Genomic DNA, 18,349 nt, shown 5'->3' with positions numbered 1-18,349 from the left:
GAGGAGAGGTGGATTGGAAGATTGGAAGGGTTCTTCCCAAAGGGAGCTTCCCAAGCCAATTTGGAACGGCACGCCGGCTGTCTCCGTCTTTCTCGCTCGCTCGCTCGCACACAAACTCAAAAGCACAGTTTGTCCATCCCGGCCTGTCAGGCACGGCTTGTTGGAATATAGGACGGATTTCAGCGGGAGAAACAGCTTGAGAGCTCAGCATACAGATGTACGCATCTGCCATTGTTGACGTCTGAGGCATCATTCTTATTATTACAGTCAAATCGTAAGCTTCTCTGTCTTAACTGTTTTGAAACGGCTCACCTAACATTACATCAGCAGCAAATTGGGAACAAAGTGACTCATGGGTTTTTTGTTTTTGGAATTCCGACAATGCCAGACTAAGCGACGCACGCACGCGAGTACGCACACACTGGTAATAATATTTGGCTATGTGGGTTTGACTGCCTTTGATGTGAGCTTCCAGTCCCTGCATGGTGCCTGGTCCGCCTGCAGCTCGCCAGCTTCAAAAGCTGAGCTGACCTCATTTCCGAGTCCTCCTGCTGAGTCTTACATAGCGCAGATGGTCAGACACAGGGAGCTGATCATCACGTTTGCAACAACACATTTGGTTTTAGTCACCTTTGCTCTCTGCCGGCCTGTTACGTTGCCGGTGTCAGTCGGTGCGAATGGAACGTTCACGCAGGTCACGGGCCCGTCTTTGGCATGAGTACCGCACGTTGCCGATTAACCCTTTGGAGCTCTACGGGATGCGGTTCCCTTCATGTCTTTCGAAAAGGGTTTTCCCCAGCAATGTCATTCAGAAGCCTTTTTAAATGGAATATTTTTCTAAATATTCACACAAATAAATAGAAAAAAGCTGGTTGCATAGTTCAATCAACTACTGTTGTTACAGGCTTGGAAAATATTTGCCGTGATATTTTACTAGAAAAAAAGAAGCAATGTTTTAATTGGCGGTTTTTACAACATGGGCAAAAGGAATAATTTCACACCGCTGCTCAGTCAGCGGTTTGGAGGCCGCGCCACTTGATACACACACACACACACACACAAGACACTCAATGGCGTGCGCATCCCTGCGGAAAGGCAGCCGGGCAGCGGCTCCGAGCGTGCCAATGCAACTGAAAGGCTGACATACTGACCATATCAAGCCTATCCTCTGAGACATTATCTCTTTCCATTTTTCACAAGCTGTGCGGCAAGCCTCAGTGCACAAACGATGGAGAGCGAGAGATACCAAGGGACGGCAACCACGGAAACATGTATCCCGCTTTACAATCAACGCAAGCATTGTCAATTCATATACACATCATATTAGGGAGGTGAGAATTGGTCCGCAAAGGAGGCTAAGGTTACAAAACATTTCCTTGTTTAGCATTACTGCACTTGTGAAAACACGGTGAATGGCAAGCGGCTCCAGCCTGCCTGGGGGCAATTTCAACTGTTTTCATCAAGATACTTGACGCTGCCGTCACACTTCAGCGCTACGCTGGACTTTCACAAATCCATCATACGCCATGTCTAGGAAGTTGTCGTCTTGCATTGCATTCTCCTACCAAAAACAAGAACTTTCGCGAGAAATGATCCCAAAGTACAGGCAAAATACTGCCCCTTGCACATGAAATGCCAAAATGGACATTTTCAGCAACATTTGACGTCATCAAACAAGCAAACTGCTGTCACATGTACTAAAAGTACAAAATCAATGAGGACCAAATTGGGCGGAAAGCCCGAGTGTCTGCTTTGAATGTGCACGTGCGAGTGCACATACACGTAGACGTGTTTACGGCTCCGATCTGACTCTGGCAGAGCGCTATGAATGTTAAGCGGAACCACGAGGGTTGGCGCCATCCAGGGCTAGTGATTAATGTTGACACAGTAAGAAGAGGCCACCCTGTTGATATCAATTATTGCTCTCCGCTTAACGAGGCCAGCCAGCCAGCGCTGCAGATACTACGCCGGTGTGACCGGGCAGGGCTAGGGTCGTACACAGACACAAACACACAAGTGCATTAGAGCATTGATGCCCTCAAGAGGAACTCATCGAGCCTGTGTGATTTATACTCTGGCCTGAATTACTCAGACTTTATACGGTGCACTTACTATGCCTCCGTAAGATTTTTTCAAAATACAAATATGGGAGGGATATGGTTTGCTTTTAGGATCTGCAAACTGTATCAACCTCATCATGGCCCTAGATGATTGGATTGAATGACTAGTTTTCGATGAATCAAAATCGATTCGTTGTCGATGAATCGATTCAATGATGACATATGCGAGTCCACCGCGTCTCTTAAAGACGTCACAGAGTACATTGATTTGTAATTGATTGAAGACCCAGGGATGCTTTACAACTTGTAATTGACCAATACAGTCATCATGTTTTATGATATCCAAAATGACAATTTTAGAATTGATACGACTCTGGGGGAATAGCTGACACATAGTCCGCCGGATCTTTCATTGCCAAGTAGCGTTACTGTTTGTCTCTTTTTTGCCCCTCACTGTCTGTCTTCAGCCCCTTTTTATCACCTTAGACAGAGAGAATTGTTCGATTAATTACTGTCTGCTGGATGGTGTCACCGCAGAGTCTCGGAACCCCGGGAGAGAAGGCAGCTGCTGCTGCTGCTGCTGCTGCTGCTGCTGCTGCTGCTGCTGCTGCTGTCACAATTACAATGCTCTACAACAGCTCCAGCTTTTCTCTTTCCCTTACTCCTTCAAGCTACCCTCTCATTATCACAAAAGCCCATCTTGTCTTTGAAGAGGGCCCGGTGAGAAAGGCACATCGTGATGCAACTCTCGTCACTACCTGCCAGTTTGACAGAGCCTAATTCCAAATCAGCACAGGGACGGATGGATAGATGGATGGATGGATGGATGGATGGATGGATGCCAAGGGCTTTTATGACCAAACCGTTGGCCACTTCAAAGGGGCATTCACTTCACTCTCAAAACGGAGATACGTATATGGACGTATTAAAAGTCGGGCAAATCTGACTGGAAGTTCAATTACCTGTGGGGAAGATGATTGTGGAGATGAGAGCAGCTTGAGTCGTCTGCTGGCTTGCAGTCATGAAAGATGGCCCTTTTGTCCTTCTCTGGGTGCCTGTCAAAACAAAAAGGACAATGTAAACAATTGGGAGCATTTTGCACAATTCACATCACATCACCGTATTGCTCTCGTGAGTCCGAGAACAGAAAAAGTGACCGAGATGCACTAAACTAACCTTTGTTTCCACAATGCTTTTAAAAATGTGACTGTTACTTGTGCCTTGTTTGCTCATTCAAATGAGCCAAGAGCACATAGTGAGGAAAACAGAATTTGTAGCAACCAACATTGAAAACAATCATTTGAAAATGTTTTCATATGATTAAAAAAAAAGAAAAACACGAGAAAGAAAACTAATCTAAATAATTCTTTTTTTTTCTCCTCCCCCAAAGTCCAGTCTGGGTCCCATCTCCACCTTGTCTGGGGTCTGATTGTATCGATTGGCCGTTTGGAGGCAGAAAGTCCAAAGAGACAGGCATAATTACAAGAAGATAAGGCAATCCACTGCAATTAACTGTCCGTCTCTTGGCAGTCTTGGCTGGGGACCATCTCTCATCCTAAGCAAGAAATAAATTAGCCCAGCCCGCCTGGTGCCACCGCTGCACTGAAACATAGGAACAATTAAATCAAGGAATTCATCCAAATTCCTGCAGAGCCGAAAAACTAAGAGGACATATTTGAACCAATGTGCCACGAGAAGACCAAATGTACTCGAAAATGCCGTCGGTGTGCTCCTCTTCCATGGAAAAGAGCACGTTAACACTGTTGTCAGGACATTTTGTAAGGTGAGCGGGTCATTGGCAAAGGTCCCTTGAGGAGATGTTTTTCATTAGGATAAATGAATCTTGTCATGGGCTATCGTGTGTGGCCTTCACCGAGAAGGACGGGAGTTTCCTTTAAATGTCATTTGCCCTTTTATGTTGCAGCAATCCTTTTATCCTGCAAAGAGCATATACGTATGATTTGCACAGCTAATGACTCTGAAGAAGTGTTTGTAAGAAAAGCTGGATATAGGACTGCGTGAATAGCACCATCGCTTTTAGATCCAAAATGTAAAAAAATAAATAAAAAATGGGCGCTATTTTGAGCACACTCTTTCTGATTGACTTCTAAGGGTTGGAACAAACTTTTTAAAGGGGAGCGAGGGGGGGTGAATAAGCAAACAGCCACTCTGCAGGTAATTAGCTCGTGGATGAAGAGAAAGCTGCCGACTTGAATTTGGCTTCTATTTCAACTAGGCTTGTGTTGGATGTGAGAGCCCGTCGCCAGCCAGAAGGGAAACAAGCCATTACATTGAAATGCATTCCATTTTGAACAAAATTCCCCAAGCTCCCTTTTTGTGGTGCCATAGAAATTAGGGCTATTCCCAATTTGTTTGCTATTTTTATCTGCGACTGGTGCTTGACAAATAGACTGATCGTCTCTACACAAATATGCAGTATTTAGAACCGAGTGTCAATTTGTAAAATAGTGAAAACAGAGCAAGACATGCTTTATGAAAATAAAACATTCTAATGGTAAGCTAGAATGTCAGAAATTGGCACTTTGTCAATAATGCTGCCTGGGAAAAAAAGAACATGCCATCTGGATTTCAGGTGAATTACAGTCCTTCCTTATCGTATAAATGTCCTAACGCTGCAAAATGAACGTCTGTTACATTGCGCTTGGCTGTTTGTTTGTTTTTTTCGGATTTTTGATTGATTGTTTTTTCATGGGTTTTCACAGCCCTATATAAAGGCAAGTTGGAATTTATAGTTTGCGCAAGTGAGAGCGTGAGAACTCGGAAATACTTTAAAAAGAACAATATTAGTGCTAATACTGCCAGGCACAAATACGGGATGTCTCCGTCAGTGGCTTAGCGACAGAAGGAAAGATGTGGCAAGTGAGAGGAGAGAAGTGCGGGATGAACTGGAAGAGGAGGGGTAGCTGTCAGATGGTTATGCATGGCTGCACTTAAGTCGCATTGACGCAAGGCCGAGCTGGGCTGTTCCCAGACGCTAACCTCGACACACACACACACACACACAAGGTCCAGCCTGGCTGCTGCTGCAGACTTTTATTTCCCCCCCCCCCCTCCATTCACAATAGGCAATTATTTATCTCCAGCGGTGAGTGACAGGAGTGGTCAACTACAACTGACCTCTAACCTAACAATCACCCCCAGGATGCCAGAACATATGTACACACTCCTCGCCCACTTGACACATGCAGCTGAACTTGAACATGAACTCTCAGTGTGTAACTGCTGTCAGTTTGGGAGACGGGCATCAAAAGCGGAAAGCTACATTCGCAGCCGCATATTACGAGAGGGGAAAGTTGGAGGATTGCGGTGCGTGTCAAAGATTGAGGAAGAAAGGAGTCCTGCTGCGTGCCATCTCTCCTTTTACCTGCAGAGTAATGGAGAAGGGCTCCATGGTGAGATTGATAACCCAGAGGTCACAACAGAGCCAGAGTCATTTTGTTGACCCAGTGAGAGGTGGACCACAGGGGGGGCCGACCACTCCAAAATAAAGAGGGGAGAATTAAGCTTTTGGCTCACTGGCCTAATGGATTTTACAGCGGATGGGAAGGTTTTGCTACGTAATTCATCTGCTGAAACTTTTGGATAACAGACTAAAGCGCACAGATACAAAGACGGTATTTGTGGGATATCCCTGATACTGTACATAAAGCATCTTTTGTCTATTTCCTTTTTTCATAGCATCCATCAATCAAGCCATGATCTAGCCGTGTTCTTTATGTGTCCGGGTTTTACGAGCCTATCCCGGCTGACTGAGCAAGAGAGAGAAAGAAAGAGAGAGGTCTGGTCGCATGGACAGTAAATCAAAAAGTACAATATTTTACACACTCTCTCTCTCTCTATGGTCTTTGAATAATCCAACATAGTTTTTCATCTTTTTGTTTTGCGCCGCAACATGAATTGGGTTTTTTATTTAGGCTGAGGGCTTTGATCAAACAAGAACGCTGAGTGAAGTCAAACTTTCAAGGCAACAATATCTACAAACTGCCTTTGTCTCGATAAGGAACCTTTCTGCAAAACCATGTTAAATTAATCCCACAGTACGTTTGTGAGTTTGTCCAACCATCAAACACAATATATGCATGACTAATCCAAAAACAATACTACAGAAAGTAAAACATTCTCTTCAAAATGCAAATGCTATCAATCACCTTAAATGGATAAGTGTAATTTTTGGGTGGACAAGCTTGAGCATCTCAAGTGGGCTTCTGTGCTGTTTTGATGCTGCTGCAGCAGCCGAGGATGCTTTTTAAGGAGGGGTTTAATTTCACACTACATTAAGTCTTTTACAAAACAGACATTTGGGCAAATAGTTTGTGGAATGGCCCCCCTTTTCTCCCACTACACCTCTCTTAGTCACCATGCAACAAAGATAACAAAACCCACAGGGGATGAAAAATCTCTTTGTTGTATTTGATTTCTTTTTTTCCAATTCTGTTGCAGACAAATTTGGTTGAGTTTGCTTGTTTAACAAACACTGACAATTTATGGGTGGTATCGATTCTAGCGTAGCTTCTTTAGTTCTGATAGCATGTTGTTCAAGTTGTCATCTTCAGCTGCAGTTTGAAGGCGCTCCAAATCTTCAATCCACCACCAAACATAACAAGTTGGTGCCTGACTGCAATTAGCGCAGCACAACAGATGCCACCAACAATGACGCTGATACGTACATACTGGGCTGATGGAGTCTATCACATCAACTTTATGTTCATCTAATTTCACGCTGACTTAGTCTGAAATCTTGTCACTTAATGACATTAATTCATGCTTTAGGACAATCTTTGACCTGACCGAGGAAATACCATGTCAACCCAGAGGCCAATGACACAAGTCTTATCCTTCACGCCGCACTGGAAATTCCCTTTCATGGCAACCTTTACAAAGCATGTTTTTCGGCTCTTAGCACCATCTGGCGCATCAGGTTTTCACTGACATCCACATTTTTGAAGGACCTAGATCATAGGTGTCAAACTCAAGGCCCGGGGGCCAGATCCGGCCCACCACCTTATTTTACGTGGCCCGCAAAGGCAAATCATGTGGGTCGACTCCATGTTTTTTATTAAAATATCAAAACTCTAAATGGCCTTCCTTTTAATAACAGTGAGCTCTTGCAATTTGACACAATCCCACTTTTCAAATAAATGATTCTGTTGTGTGTATGTATGAGGCACCATCCGTTTGTATTCAAGTCTTACGCCGTGGCCCACAACAACAAATGAGTTTGACACCCCTGACCTCGACCTTGCAGACACCGCTATAATCGCCAAATGTTGCACTTTTAGTGTTTTTCTTTGTGTTTGTACGTTTTTCCCCTTTCCACCTGTACTGGAATTTTATCTACCCTTGGCTCCAAAAAAAGGCACTAAAGAAAGAAATGGTGATCCCCCCCTTCCTTTTTTTCTTTGTTACCCGTTGTCCTCGCCACACCAATGAATTAAACATTAGAACGGCGGCCGCCACTATTACCGACCTGCTGATGGGACAGCGCTCTGACTTTGGATATGCAGAAAGGTTTCGGAGGTGAGGTGAGGAGATTAGACGCAAAAGAGGGGGAAATGAAAGTGAAAGCAAGAGTCTTCGACCTCTATTTGCTGTCCTCTGCGTGCCCCCCTCCGAGCGAGCGAGCGAGTCCTCTCTGTGTCCCGTCACATCGTTCTTTCCGTCTGATAAGTCTCGTCAGCCAACTTTGTTCCCCTTCACCTTTTCCCCCCACATCTTCAAAACCCCGCCGATTGGTTTTCTAGGGTGCCTCATGTTGTTACGCTTTCCCGATGCATACGCTTTTGTTTTGCCCGCTTCAATTCTCTTTCTCCCTCTCCAAGTCCTTCCCTGCTTTTTAAGTACAAAGCCTCGGTTTTGGCACACACTGGTCGGTCGCTGTAAAAAACATCTCCCTAAACTTGCCTGAACTACATGTTTTGATTTATACCCTAAAAGAATTTCTTTCTCACATAGCGTGTTTCTTCTTTTGGTTCATTACCCCGAATGCAAATTTTCTAGACCCAAGGCATTGTTTTACACTTCAGCCCTCTTCATATTTATTGAACATTGAATACTAAGTATGTTCCAAAGTGCCTCTAAAAATGGAGTGACACACTTGCAGTGTATTATGAAGAGACGGATATTGGACTGAAGCTTCCGTCGTTGCTCAGCTATGGTTATACGTACGGTGGAATTAGAACACGCTCCATTGATCGACCTCTAACTTGTTAAAATGTACAAGATTTCCCAGAGGAAACCAAAAAAAAAAAAAAAAAAAGGAATACGCCTTAAAAAAAAATGTCAAGAAAAAGAAGATGGCGTGAAGGGCGCGCAGAGAGAATTACAACATGTTTGGAAGGGTAGTCAACCATATTCGATGATTGTTGCGCAATCTTTTGGGCACAAATGAAGTCATGGCAGACTCACCGAGTTGAAGTGGATGACACAAACAGCCATTAACAACAGAAAATTGCCAAAGCACTCAATAAATCTTTCCAAGTGTAGGTAAAATGTGTGTATCCTCTGATGCCAGATGTTTGGCTTTAGCTGCCTGCAAGTCCCAAGTCTATCTGAAATGTAGATAAAGCAACGGCATCCACCTATCAGCAGTAGCCTGCAGGCCAGTCCTGAGATAATTGAAGTTATTAGCTTGCTGCCTCTTAGCTGGCACTGAGCTCAAGGGTGCTCAGTCAGGTTTCACCTTGCTACAAACGACACACATATGCACAAGGTTAGCCTGTCATGGTGAAGGCCGGCCCGGCCCGGTCGGCCGCTGCAAAATATGCTCCTGAAGAAACAATGGGATGTGGCGCTAAATACCTTGGGGGCTTTATTCTGCTGCTGCATATAAGGAAAGACTTGCTTGTTTTAACAGTAATCCAGCTACCTTTTTGCCCAGGTATTGCATATCCTAACATTTTGATTGAGTCATAAGAACTTCAGTTTTATTTTTGCAACTTTTGCTCATTTTTAGATTTTTGCAGACGTACCGTTTCAGTATCGGTATTCAGGAATAGTGATAAAGTAAAAATGTTGGTATCGGTATTTGCGATGCGAGTACTGGCCGCCGTTTTACGATCAGGAAATAGAAATTAAAACGATTGAAAATTGTCAATCGTCTCATTCAATTTTAAGGAAAACATCTTTGTCTCAACAGTGCTTGCTACCAATATCGGTGACCGCTCAAGAACCGAGCACTCGGACGGTTCTGGATCCGAAAAGGAGTTGTATCAAACATCCTTAAAATGTTTGCCGAGTGTTACTTTAAAGTGTCCCTCTGTTGATGTAACGTGATTTTGCAGAAACATCCCTCATTGTCGGCAATAAGCACAACAAACACCCAGTTAGGTGGTGCAATGCACTCAGAGACTTCCCATGTGTTTGTTTTCATAGTTCCATTATTTAGTGCTAAATGTGCTCATTAAAAGTCAAGATGATGCCAAGGCAGCGGCAGTCCCTTGATCCATTGGCGAGCCAGCCGCAGGGGGAGATGCTAAACTAGTTCAAAATGACAATGCAAGAATGCAGACAGCCACCAATGTCTGTCTCTCTCAAACAGCATTATTTTCTCTTTCTCGCTTTTCTACTTGCGGGGAGAAGTGAGCCTTGGAAACACTGCTGCCAAGACATCCAGCACTTTATGTTAATAGTCAATGGCGCCGTACTGTAACTTTCTCAATAGCGCCGTGCAAAAGAGCACACGTTTTAACAAGTGTCTTCTGCGGACATGCCTGGACAGAATTCCATGCAATTTAAATCCGCTCATTATTTTTCAAAGTGGAAAGCAAAGGGTAACCACGGATGGCCTTTGCCTGCTAGGCAAACTTGTTAGAATGTAACCTTCTCTATTAGGGCACAGGCAATCTTCTTGTACAGGATCTCTACAAAAAGGTAGTTGAGGTTTTTCGGCAGACTAATACGGAAAGCGTCAACAGGTTTAGTGATACTTGTCTCTAATAAGTTGTCTTTTGGCAGAGGTTACCCAATCGGGGATCAGAGTTGAGCTGCGGTATCTCAGCATCTAGCCTTGCCTCCTCCTCCTTTTCGAGATGGCCATACTGTTGCAGCTGTTTGCAATTGTTTCCATGACCCGAATTCGATGTTTAACAACCTGACACAAATAACCTGTTACAAACCGCATGTACACTGCATGTTGTACTGGATGACAGGCTGCTCCGATGACCTGCAGTGGTCATTAGCGTGTAGCCAGATGGCAACCGGTTACGCTATTGCATTCCAACATGTGGGGCATGAAGGGAAAAAAAAAAATCAAAAAATGATTTGCCTCCCGCATGTCGTGTAAGAAACGCAGCTGGAGCTTATAGATAGAGTCAAATCACTTTTAAATAATGTGCTTAAGCTCCTAGCAGGACAGCCGCACAAAGAAGGGCATCTAATGAAGTGCTTTTCTTGGATTTGGTGGCCTTCTCCTGCACTCTCACTCGCAGCGACACCAAAGGGAGTTAAGAAGGTTAGAAATGAATCGCTGTCGCATTTGCAGTTTCCGTTTACCTCCTTTACTTGTACAGCCAGCCCATAAAAGAGGCAAACGTGATCATCTCAGTGTTGTTTTGGGATCCCTCATTTCATCTACTATCCGACGATAAGCTTCATTTGCTCGACTTGTAGCGTCTCAGCTACTCGGGGTAAAATCCCAGGCTTTGCCGTCCCTCCTCCCATCAGCAGGCATCGCTTGGATATAAACAATGCTGGCTGGCATCGAGAGCGGAAAAACATGATCCAAATCAGACCTCTTGCTCTCTGACCGGTGTTACAGAGCCAACAAGACAAGTGGATTCATGTTAAACTTGAATCCTAACCCAAATGGAAGGGTAACCAACCTTGCGTACCAAAGAAAAATCCAAGCTGGGCTATCAAACACTAGAGACGGGGAAAATTCCCTCAAAAGCAGTGAAACGTGACACTCCAGAGGGTAGATAGAGTAGGACTGAAGATAAAGCATCAGGGGAGACTTTCAAATTGTTAATGTAGTTCAACAAAGTGTGGAGACAACCCAGTAGGCGGTTGTTAGGAGAAAAAAAAAAATGAAAACCGCATTTGCCCAACAACCAAAACAATGTTGCAACGAGGCTTTTTCCTCCCAAATGTTGTTGTCGGTGATTTTTGACTTCCACTTTGTTCTTCATTTCATGGTGGAACTAACCGGTATCAAAGGCATTTTGTCATGTAGAATACCCAAACGGCAAATTTCCACTGTGTGGATATTAATACGGTAGCGTGAGCCCCGAGGCTTCAGGCAGCGTGTCGGGGACCTGTAGCTGCTCTAAACGCTCTAAATAGATTTCACAGCTCCGCATGGAGATATGAAGGATGCCTAGTGAGGAGTCATGGGGGGGCACAGCCAGAAAATCACAACTTTGATTGCAAGAAATCCAAGCAGCAAACATATGTACGCTCTGAGCCCAGAGGATGACGCTTGAATATTCTTCACAAGGCTCAGCTACTTGTCTGACTTGAAAGTTTTCTTTTCTTGTAACTAGACTTGAACTTTGCCAGTCACAATGATTACCAAATAGCCTTAAAGTTCCTCCAAATGGATTGAAAGTTAATTATTATCATTGCTTTATAAATGACTTCTGGTTAGCCATTTGAAAATCTACGCAACCGTTTTCGTTTGAAAGTAGATTGCCCGCTTCAAACGGAACCCCGACGTCTATAGCCGACGATGGCGGTGAAGGAAAGAAAGCAACATTCCCTTAAGGATGTGGAGGATTTCCTGAATTTAGTGTTAATTCAAGTCGATCCTGTCATCCACCTGAAATTGATTGGGTCTTTATAGCTCATCTAGCTCGGCTGACCTTAGTTCAGCTTTAATTTCATGTCATGCTCTCTTGCCAGCCAGGATATTAAAAGCTAGCGCTCCTGCTGTAGCAGCATGTAATGGAGGACATTAAAACACCTGCAATTACCATCAACTGTCAATGAGATGACTTGCTCACTTCACAAGAGCCATCCAAATACCAAAAGGGATATAAAGTAGGGTGAAGAAGAAGAAGTGCTGGGCGGCAACAATGGCTCAACACTCGGCCCCTTAAAATGAGCGGCAACTACGGACGTACCTTTTGAGTTTCACTCAAGCTACGGAACTAAGCAAACAAGCAAGAAATATTTGACAGCCAAGAATCAAGGTGAAAATCAGGTCTCGAGGTGCTGTGGATTGAGTCAGGTGGGCCGACCTGAGGCTGAGGTCAAGCTGCCTCGTGGAGGAGAGGCAGGGAGCCAATGAAGGTCAAGGGCTCCCAGATGGGAACTTTTGCATTATGCACACGGCTGCATATTTTATGCATATTTGCTGGGCTACACAATCGTGTTTTCCCTATTCTCCCCATATCGTTTTATCGGTTTCACTTTGTCCGAGATTTCCTGGACGTATGTATTTCCTTGTCACGCTTCCATTTTTTGGCCTACTTCAATCATGGATGTGTAACAATAACATCAGACAACTCCATGCTCTTAAAGGTGCATTATTTATAATGCTTTATTAATTTGCATATTCAAAGGGCTGCAAAAATAAACCGCAACATTTGCATGTTGATGAACTGCAGGTTCCTTTGCCTGTCGGATCTCATTTACTATCTGAAGTTATGGATGAATTGGAAATGTTTGTTTTGCTAGCCGTTCACCTTAAAATGTGTCCAAATTTGACCTTCTTTTGTGACACTTTCTTCACTCCCTCTTTTTCTGTTTAGCAGTGGCAGTGGAGCAGCTATAAATAACGTCTTGTTTTTATATTACAAATAATACTAAGAAAAAAGTGTCACACCAAGATACCCGGTACATGTGCGGATGGCTATGGATTAGTCCAAGACAAGCCATATTGCTTTTGCATTTGCTTTAAGGCATCTTTGCTTTCTTAATCCCCCAAACTAATCTAACAGGATTTAAGACATGAAAAACAAATGTGCGCATAGTTTGTAGAAAGCCTACGATCATCGCTCTCTTTTAGCAGAGCAGGTGATGCAAAATGACCGCAATTAATTGAACACACCGAAATTAAAGTTATTTCATTTATGAAATTATTGCTGATGGATTTTGCTTCAAGTTACGCAAAAAACAAAACTACAATCCATCATACTGTACTAACACTGAATGGAGCGGTTTGATTGTACTTTTTAGACATTGGAGTAATTCTTAAATCCCGGTCCAAGTTGAACATTTTCCATTTCTAGTGTAGCTAAGCAACGTGACTCTGACCTTGAAGTGAACCTTTTGCTGAAATAATCTTGTTGCAGGCAGGATGTGTGCAAGTGTGCTTCAAGAACAAAATCATATGTATATTTTTCTATTTCTGAAGCACGCTTGTGGGCTGACAGAGCTCGTATTGCGTCTGCTCCATCTCTTGTTAATAGCAACCTTGACCTGACAGGGTCAAACTCTTTCACAAATAGAAAAATGTTTTAAGGGGATATTTGTCATCAGCACCTTTCATACAAAATGTTGACTAATTTCACTGAGAGGAAATTCACTTTTTTTGACTCAAACAAGTTCCTGGCTTTTACCATCAACCGGTGGTCACTAAAAGCAAATTTATAATAGATGAACGGAAAGCATTTGCATGCACAGTGACACGATAAGACATTTGTGTGACCGACCCCGCTACAATAGACGGCGCTATGACTCATCTTTGTACACTAGCCTTGGGCATTTTCAGGTAGAATGAACTCAAGTCTGGTCGATGAATCAATGAGTGGATTCAACCCAAACACGGCGAAGCAACATTTAGCTGTTATGCTGCTGCACAAAATAGAAATCAAGTCGGCCCAAGTGTTAATGCTTTTAAATCCCAGTTACAAATATTTTTTTCATTGACAGTACGATTAGAATAAAGTATGGGACATTTTCCCCTGGGTTTCCTTCTCCAGACTTTTGGCGGAGAAGATGGTAATATGTCTTAATTGGAAAACGGGTATGGAGCTCAACAACGCACGACAAATCCTTTGGCTTGACTGCTCGTGACAGGAACTCACTCGATAATGAGACGGGAAATGCTGTCTGATTCAATATAGTCGAGAGAGAAAAAACATTCCAAATGAATTTCTGCCGTCTTGGAACCGAGATTATTTGAACTCGAGTTTCCATTGTGGACGCTCCACCAAGAATGAACAGGAATAAACAAAGAAATGTCCGAGTCGGCGACCTGACCTCGACCAATTAGTCGAAAATTTAGCAGAGGACATGGATTGAAATGGTCAAACTGAACGGACGCTTTGAATGGCGCTTGATAGTAGCTACTCCTGGTGTCTTTCTTCCCTGCAGCCCTGTCAACTCCTCCCCTCCCTCTGTCTCACAATAAAAAGGGTCAGCTGTCCTTTCCCATGGCTGTCAACGTCCAGACCCTTTACAAGAAGATGAAGACCCCTCCCCTCCTCTTCACACACAGCCTTGCTTGGCTGTCAGGTGCACCAGGGATGATTGGAGGTAAGCTGATAGATGGGGATGGGAGGGAGGGAGGGAGGAAGGAAGGAAAAAGAAAAGGAGAAGAAGGGAAGCTTGGATGAGTTGCTTCATCTCTATGGATTTAAGGGGCCTTGTTGTAACCTGTCACCAAAGCATACTAGCAGCTGGACCAAAGGGCCGTGACTGACGGCCATAGAGGAGTGACGCATCCATCCCACTGGCAAAGAGAGGAGTCAGTCAAATTAAAACATTGGATGGTGCCGTTTCCTTTCTAAATCCTTCTCTTCATCTGTGTGCAGATGAATAGGAAGTTTTTAAAGCCAAGAAAATGAAAACGCGACATGATATTCCTTCAATTAATAGCTGTTTTATTTCATTTGGACATTAGATATCTATATTTTTCCAAATAGTCATATGCCGCAAAATGGATCCCCGAGTGTTTCTTGTACTGGATTGCAGTCTCACGTTGTTTGCAACAAGCTCTATTAAGCCTTTCAATGTACACTTTCTTTCTTGAACTGTCTGGATTCGCCTTTGTGAAAGATGCCACCCACACCATCTCCTCTGTGATTCCTGGTGCCAACCCCCTTTTCGCCAGTTAATACCACTTCAGCCTTTTTTTTTTTCCCTTCCCTCACCCTCGTCCTCGTCCTCGTCCTCCCACCCTGGGGACTTGCATTCAATTGTGCTATCTTCCCGAAGCAGACCTGTCAAACGCCCCGTCATCGAGCCAGCCAAATCGGGCTGGAACTGTGGGTGAGGGGTATTAAGGTTTGTGGATGAAAGAGGAGTTAGGAAAAGATAGGGATGGAAGGAGAAGGACTAAGAGGAGGACAAGTTGTTGCATAGTGGGGCCAAAAGCAGTCAGTGCCCCCCCCCCGCAAAAAGCCAGTCTCAACAGTCAATAAAAAGAGAGATAACTTCAACTGGATGGTGGGTGTGTTGGGCCATTGATGTGTGGTCTGCAGCACAAACAGATTTATGGGACTATGTCGCGCCTGCAGTCTGTTGACATAAATAAGGCTGAGAGGAAAAAGCCTGCCATTGAACATGGACATAATTTAGCTTCCTTTGTCAATACATGCTTGGAGTTTGGTGGTGAAGAGCCAGCCCACTGCGCTTGGAGGAGACTTCATCAATCTTTTTGGACTTTGGAACATTTTTGTCATGACGTGAACTTCAACAGCCAACTAACTGCATGCCAACATGCTTCGACAGATTCTCGAAAGCAGACAAAGCAAGCTATACCGGAGAGCTGCTTAAAAAAAAAAAATCATTTGAAGAACACCTGTTTCTGAACGTGCCAAACGTTTGCCACAGAATCAGTCACATTAGCAGCTTGCATATCCCCTAAAGCCCTTGTTCACATGCAAATCCTCCTTTTCCTGAAAGAGTGCATTAGTGTGTGTTCATCCCCAACGTACACCATACAATTGAGTCACTTTTTTTCATACATGTCTCAGAGTTCTTCATCCATCTGGCGTTGTTGGGGAGTGGAGGGATTAAGTTTCAGGCATAAAGAAAAAAAATGACTTTGCCACTGCAGAATGTCATGCTTACGTACAACTTTGACACCTTCGGTTTACAGCAACAATCATCATATAAAGATCATACAATATTGTGCAAAATCCCTCCAAAAACAATCAGATGGAAGGGTGCTCCACACTTCATCCCAGGTTTTGGCAACAAAAAAAAAAGTTTCAAGTGTTGTAAAGGATTTTCAATGACTACTTTCTCCCAATACTATAAATCTAGTGGAGCAGAGGTAAATCCTGAACATGAGCCAGACTCAGGCAGGATAGTCTGTTTTCCTGGAAAGTAGCTGCGTGAGTTCTCAAAGCCATCCATTTCAAATATATATATAGATGTAATTATTCTCATTAGAGTCACAGTCTCCCATGATTAACAAAAAAAAATCCCGCATTACCGTCTAGGCCTCATCTCCGTAGCATGTGGTATTCAAATGTGCAAGGACCCAGCAGTGATTCAATGCCAGACGATGCCTTCACCCTGAAAAGTTAGACTCCCTCTTAAATCAAAAAGATAAGCATCTCCCCTACATGTGGCCTCAGGAATCAATTGTGCCACTTGCTGCACCTCTTTTCATGTAAGTGGCATCCACTATATCTTAGCTGGAAGAGGAAATCCCAACAAAAGAACCCAGTGCTGCAAAAATACAATTTCAGTGCTTCCTCGGGGAAGCCCCCCCTCCCCACACACACACACACACACTTCCCCTCCTTGACACACTCGCATTTGCGGAACTAAAAACACTTGGTGTTTTCATGTATTGTCTGGAGTGGCGCTCTGTTTAATATTTTGAAAACATCTGCATTTAGATGACATTTCAAGCAGGAGCTTTTCGACTTGATTGTCGAGGCGGTATAATATGCCTAACGGTGCAATTTTCTTTTCACTCTGGGGAATTGAATATTTCCACGTCGAAAGAAATTCCACGATAACGGTAAAAGTCATTTCGCACAATAAGTGAGTTCAACACTGATTCCATTTTTCTTTCTCTATGATCCATGCAAAATAGAAACAACTACTTTGCAGAGTTATCAAATTATAAACAATGACAGTCAACAGATGCAAAAGAAAACTGACACAAACTAAGAAACAACTTCCAGTTTCCCATTGAGCACCACAAAGAAACTCCAGCCAACTCCAGTCAAGTGATGCCTTCCTATGCAATTGCCATTCTTAAAGCAGCAAGTGTGGATGGATGGATGGATCGAGAGATGGATGGATGGATGGACGGATGGATGGATGGACTTCATATAGTTAGTGAATGGAGAATAACGCACAGCCGAGTACTTACAATAGTCAGGAGTGGCGCTTTCTCTCAGTCCGCTCAGTCCCGCCTGGTTTACGTTCACTCTCCCTTTCTATCTGTCTCGGGGTTGGCTACCAACACACGCGTGAGCGAGTGAGCGAGTGAGCGGGCGAGCGAGCGCGCCGCCGAAAATGCACGCCGTATGCAATGTAACGCGCTCTGTCGAACAACTGCTGTGAGCAACGCTGAGATGGAGAGAGTGAGCGAGAGGGATGGATATACAGTAGCCAGAGGAGGAGGAGGAGGGGGGGGGGGGGGATATTAGCGGGAGGAGAAGGATGCTGAGCAATGTGTGGATGGGAGGGAGGCAGGCATGAGTGTGGGCTGAGTGAACAAACTACAGTTGGGATGAAGGAGGAGATTCAAACTATACAGAGTGTCAGCAATAGGGAAGAGTGCGCGTCCATTTCTGGAGCTCCAGATACATTTAGACGGACGTACATCATTGTGCCAATTAGAGGAAGAAATCAAAAGGTACCCATTGTACTGCGTAACTTTCAGCAGTGCTTATGTAATAGTAAAAGCTGACAGCAATGCTTGCTTCATGTTCACTCAGGCTTTTGCAATGCAGCAAAGCAAAGCAAAGGGAGAAATACAGAGGCTCAATTGGCAAGGTTGAACTCTTCAAATAAATAACGGAGCTGGAAATCATGGGGTGCAGTATTTGCGCTTATCTGTTTGACATTACAGAGTTGGCATGAGAAAATATGACGGACATGATTAAAGACATTCGCCGCAGTGCGCTACGCATTTTGCAGCTTTGGAATTTCTGAATTTGTTCGTCTTAATATAAAAATCTATTCGCAAATGGAATGACGAAGGCCGCGCTTGCATTGCACTGGGGCTATTATGAAAACTATTTCCAAAAACTTCCCCCCCCCCCCCAAAAAAAAGAGAACAAGCGACAAATAAACGATACAAATAATAAATTGACTTACATGTCTCAGTCTGGCTTTGTTCCTCTTTATCTGTTTTACTGGCTCAGCCAGCCCCCACAGAAGGGTCTTGGGATTTTGTGGGTGGCATCTGTAAATAG

At 43.9% G+C, this 18,349-nt stretch overlaps 1 protein-coding gene across 5 annotated transcripts in view; it reads right to left on the bottom strand.

The window, feature by feature from the left end:
- Positions 1-18,349, bottom strand: part of rbfox3a (RNA binding fox-1 homolog 3a) — a 158,736-nt gene that overhangs the window by 134,278 nt on the left and 6,109 nt on the right. For 4 of the 5 annotated variants that reach the window (XM_088359694.1, XM_088359695.1, XM_088359696.1 and 1 more), the window contains exons 5-6: positions 18,252-18,339; positions 3,023-3,115 (exon numbers count right to left, since the gene is read on the bottom strand). In XM_088359694.1, the coding sequence (XP_088215820.1) occupies positions 3,023-3,115; positions 18,252-18,253 (95 nt within the window). In that variant the 5' untranslated portion in view covers positions 18,254-18,339. Of the gene's footprint in view, positions 1-3,022; positions 3,116-17,298; positions 17,750-18,251; positions 18,340-18,349 lie in introns of those variants that run through there. The other variant, XM_088359698.1, reaches the window with a different exon arrangement.

This window comes from Syngnathus floridae, chromosome 18, assembly GCF_059516105.1.
Source record: "Syngnathus floridae isolate MCC-2025c chromosome 18, RoL_Sflo_1.0, whole genome shotgun sequence".
In the NCBI taxonomy this organism is placed as follows: Eukaryota; Metazoa; Chordata; class Actinopteri; order Syngnathiformes; family Syngnathidae; genus Syngnathus; species Syngnathus floridae.
Note: the sequence above shows the minus strand (reverse complement) of the source record. Positions and strands in the feature narration are given on the sequence as shown.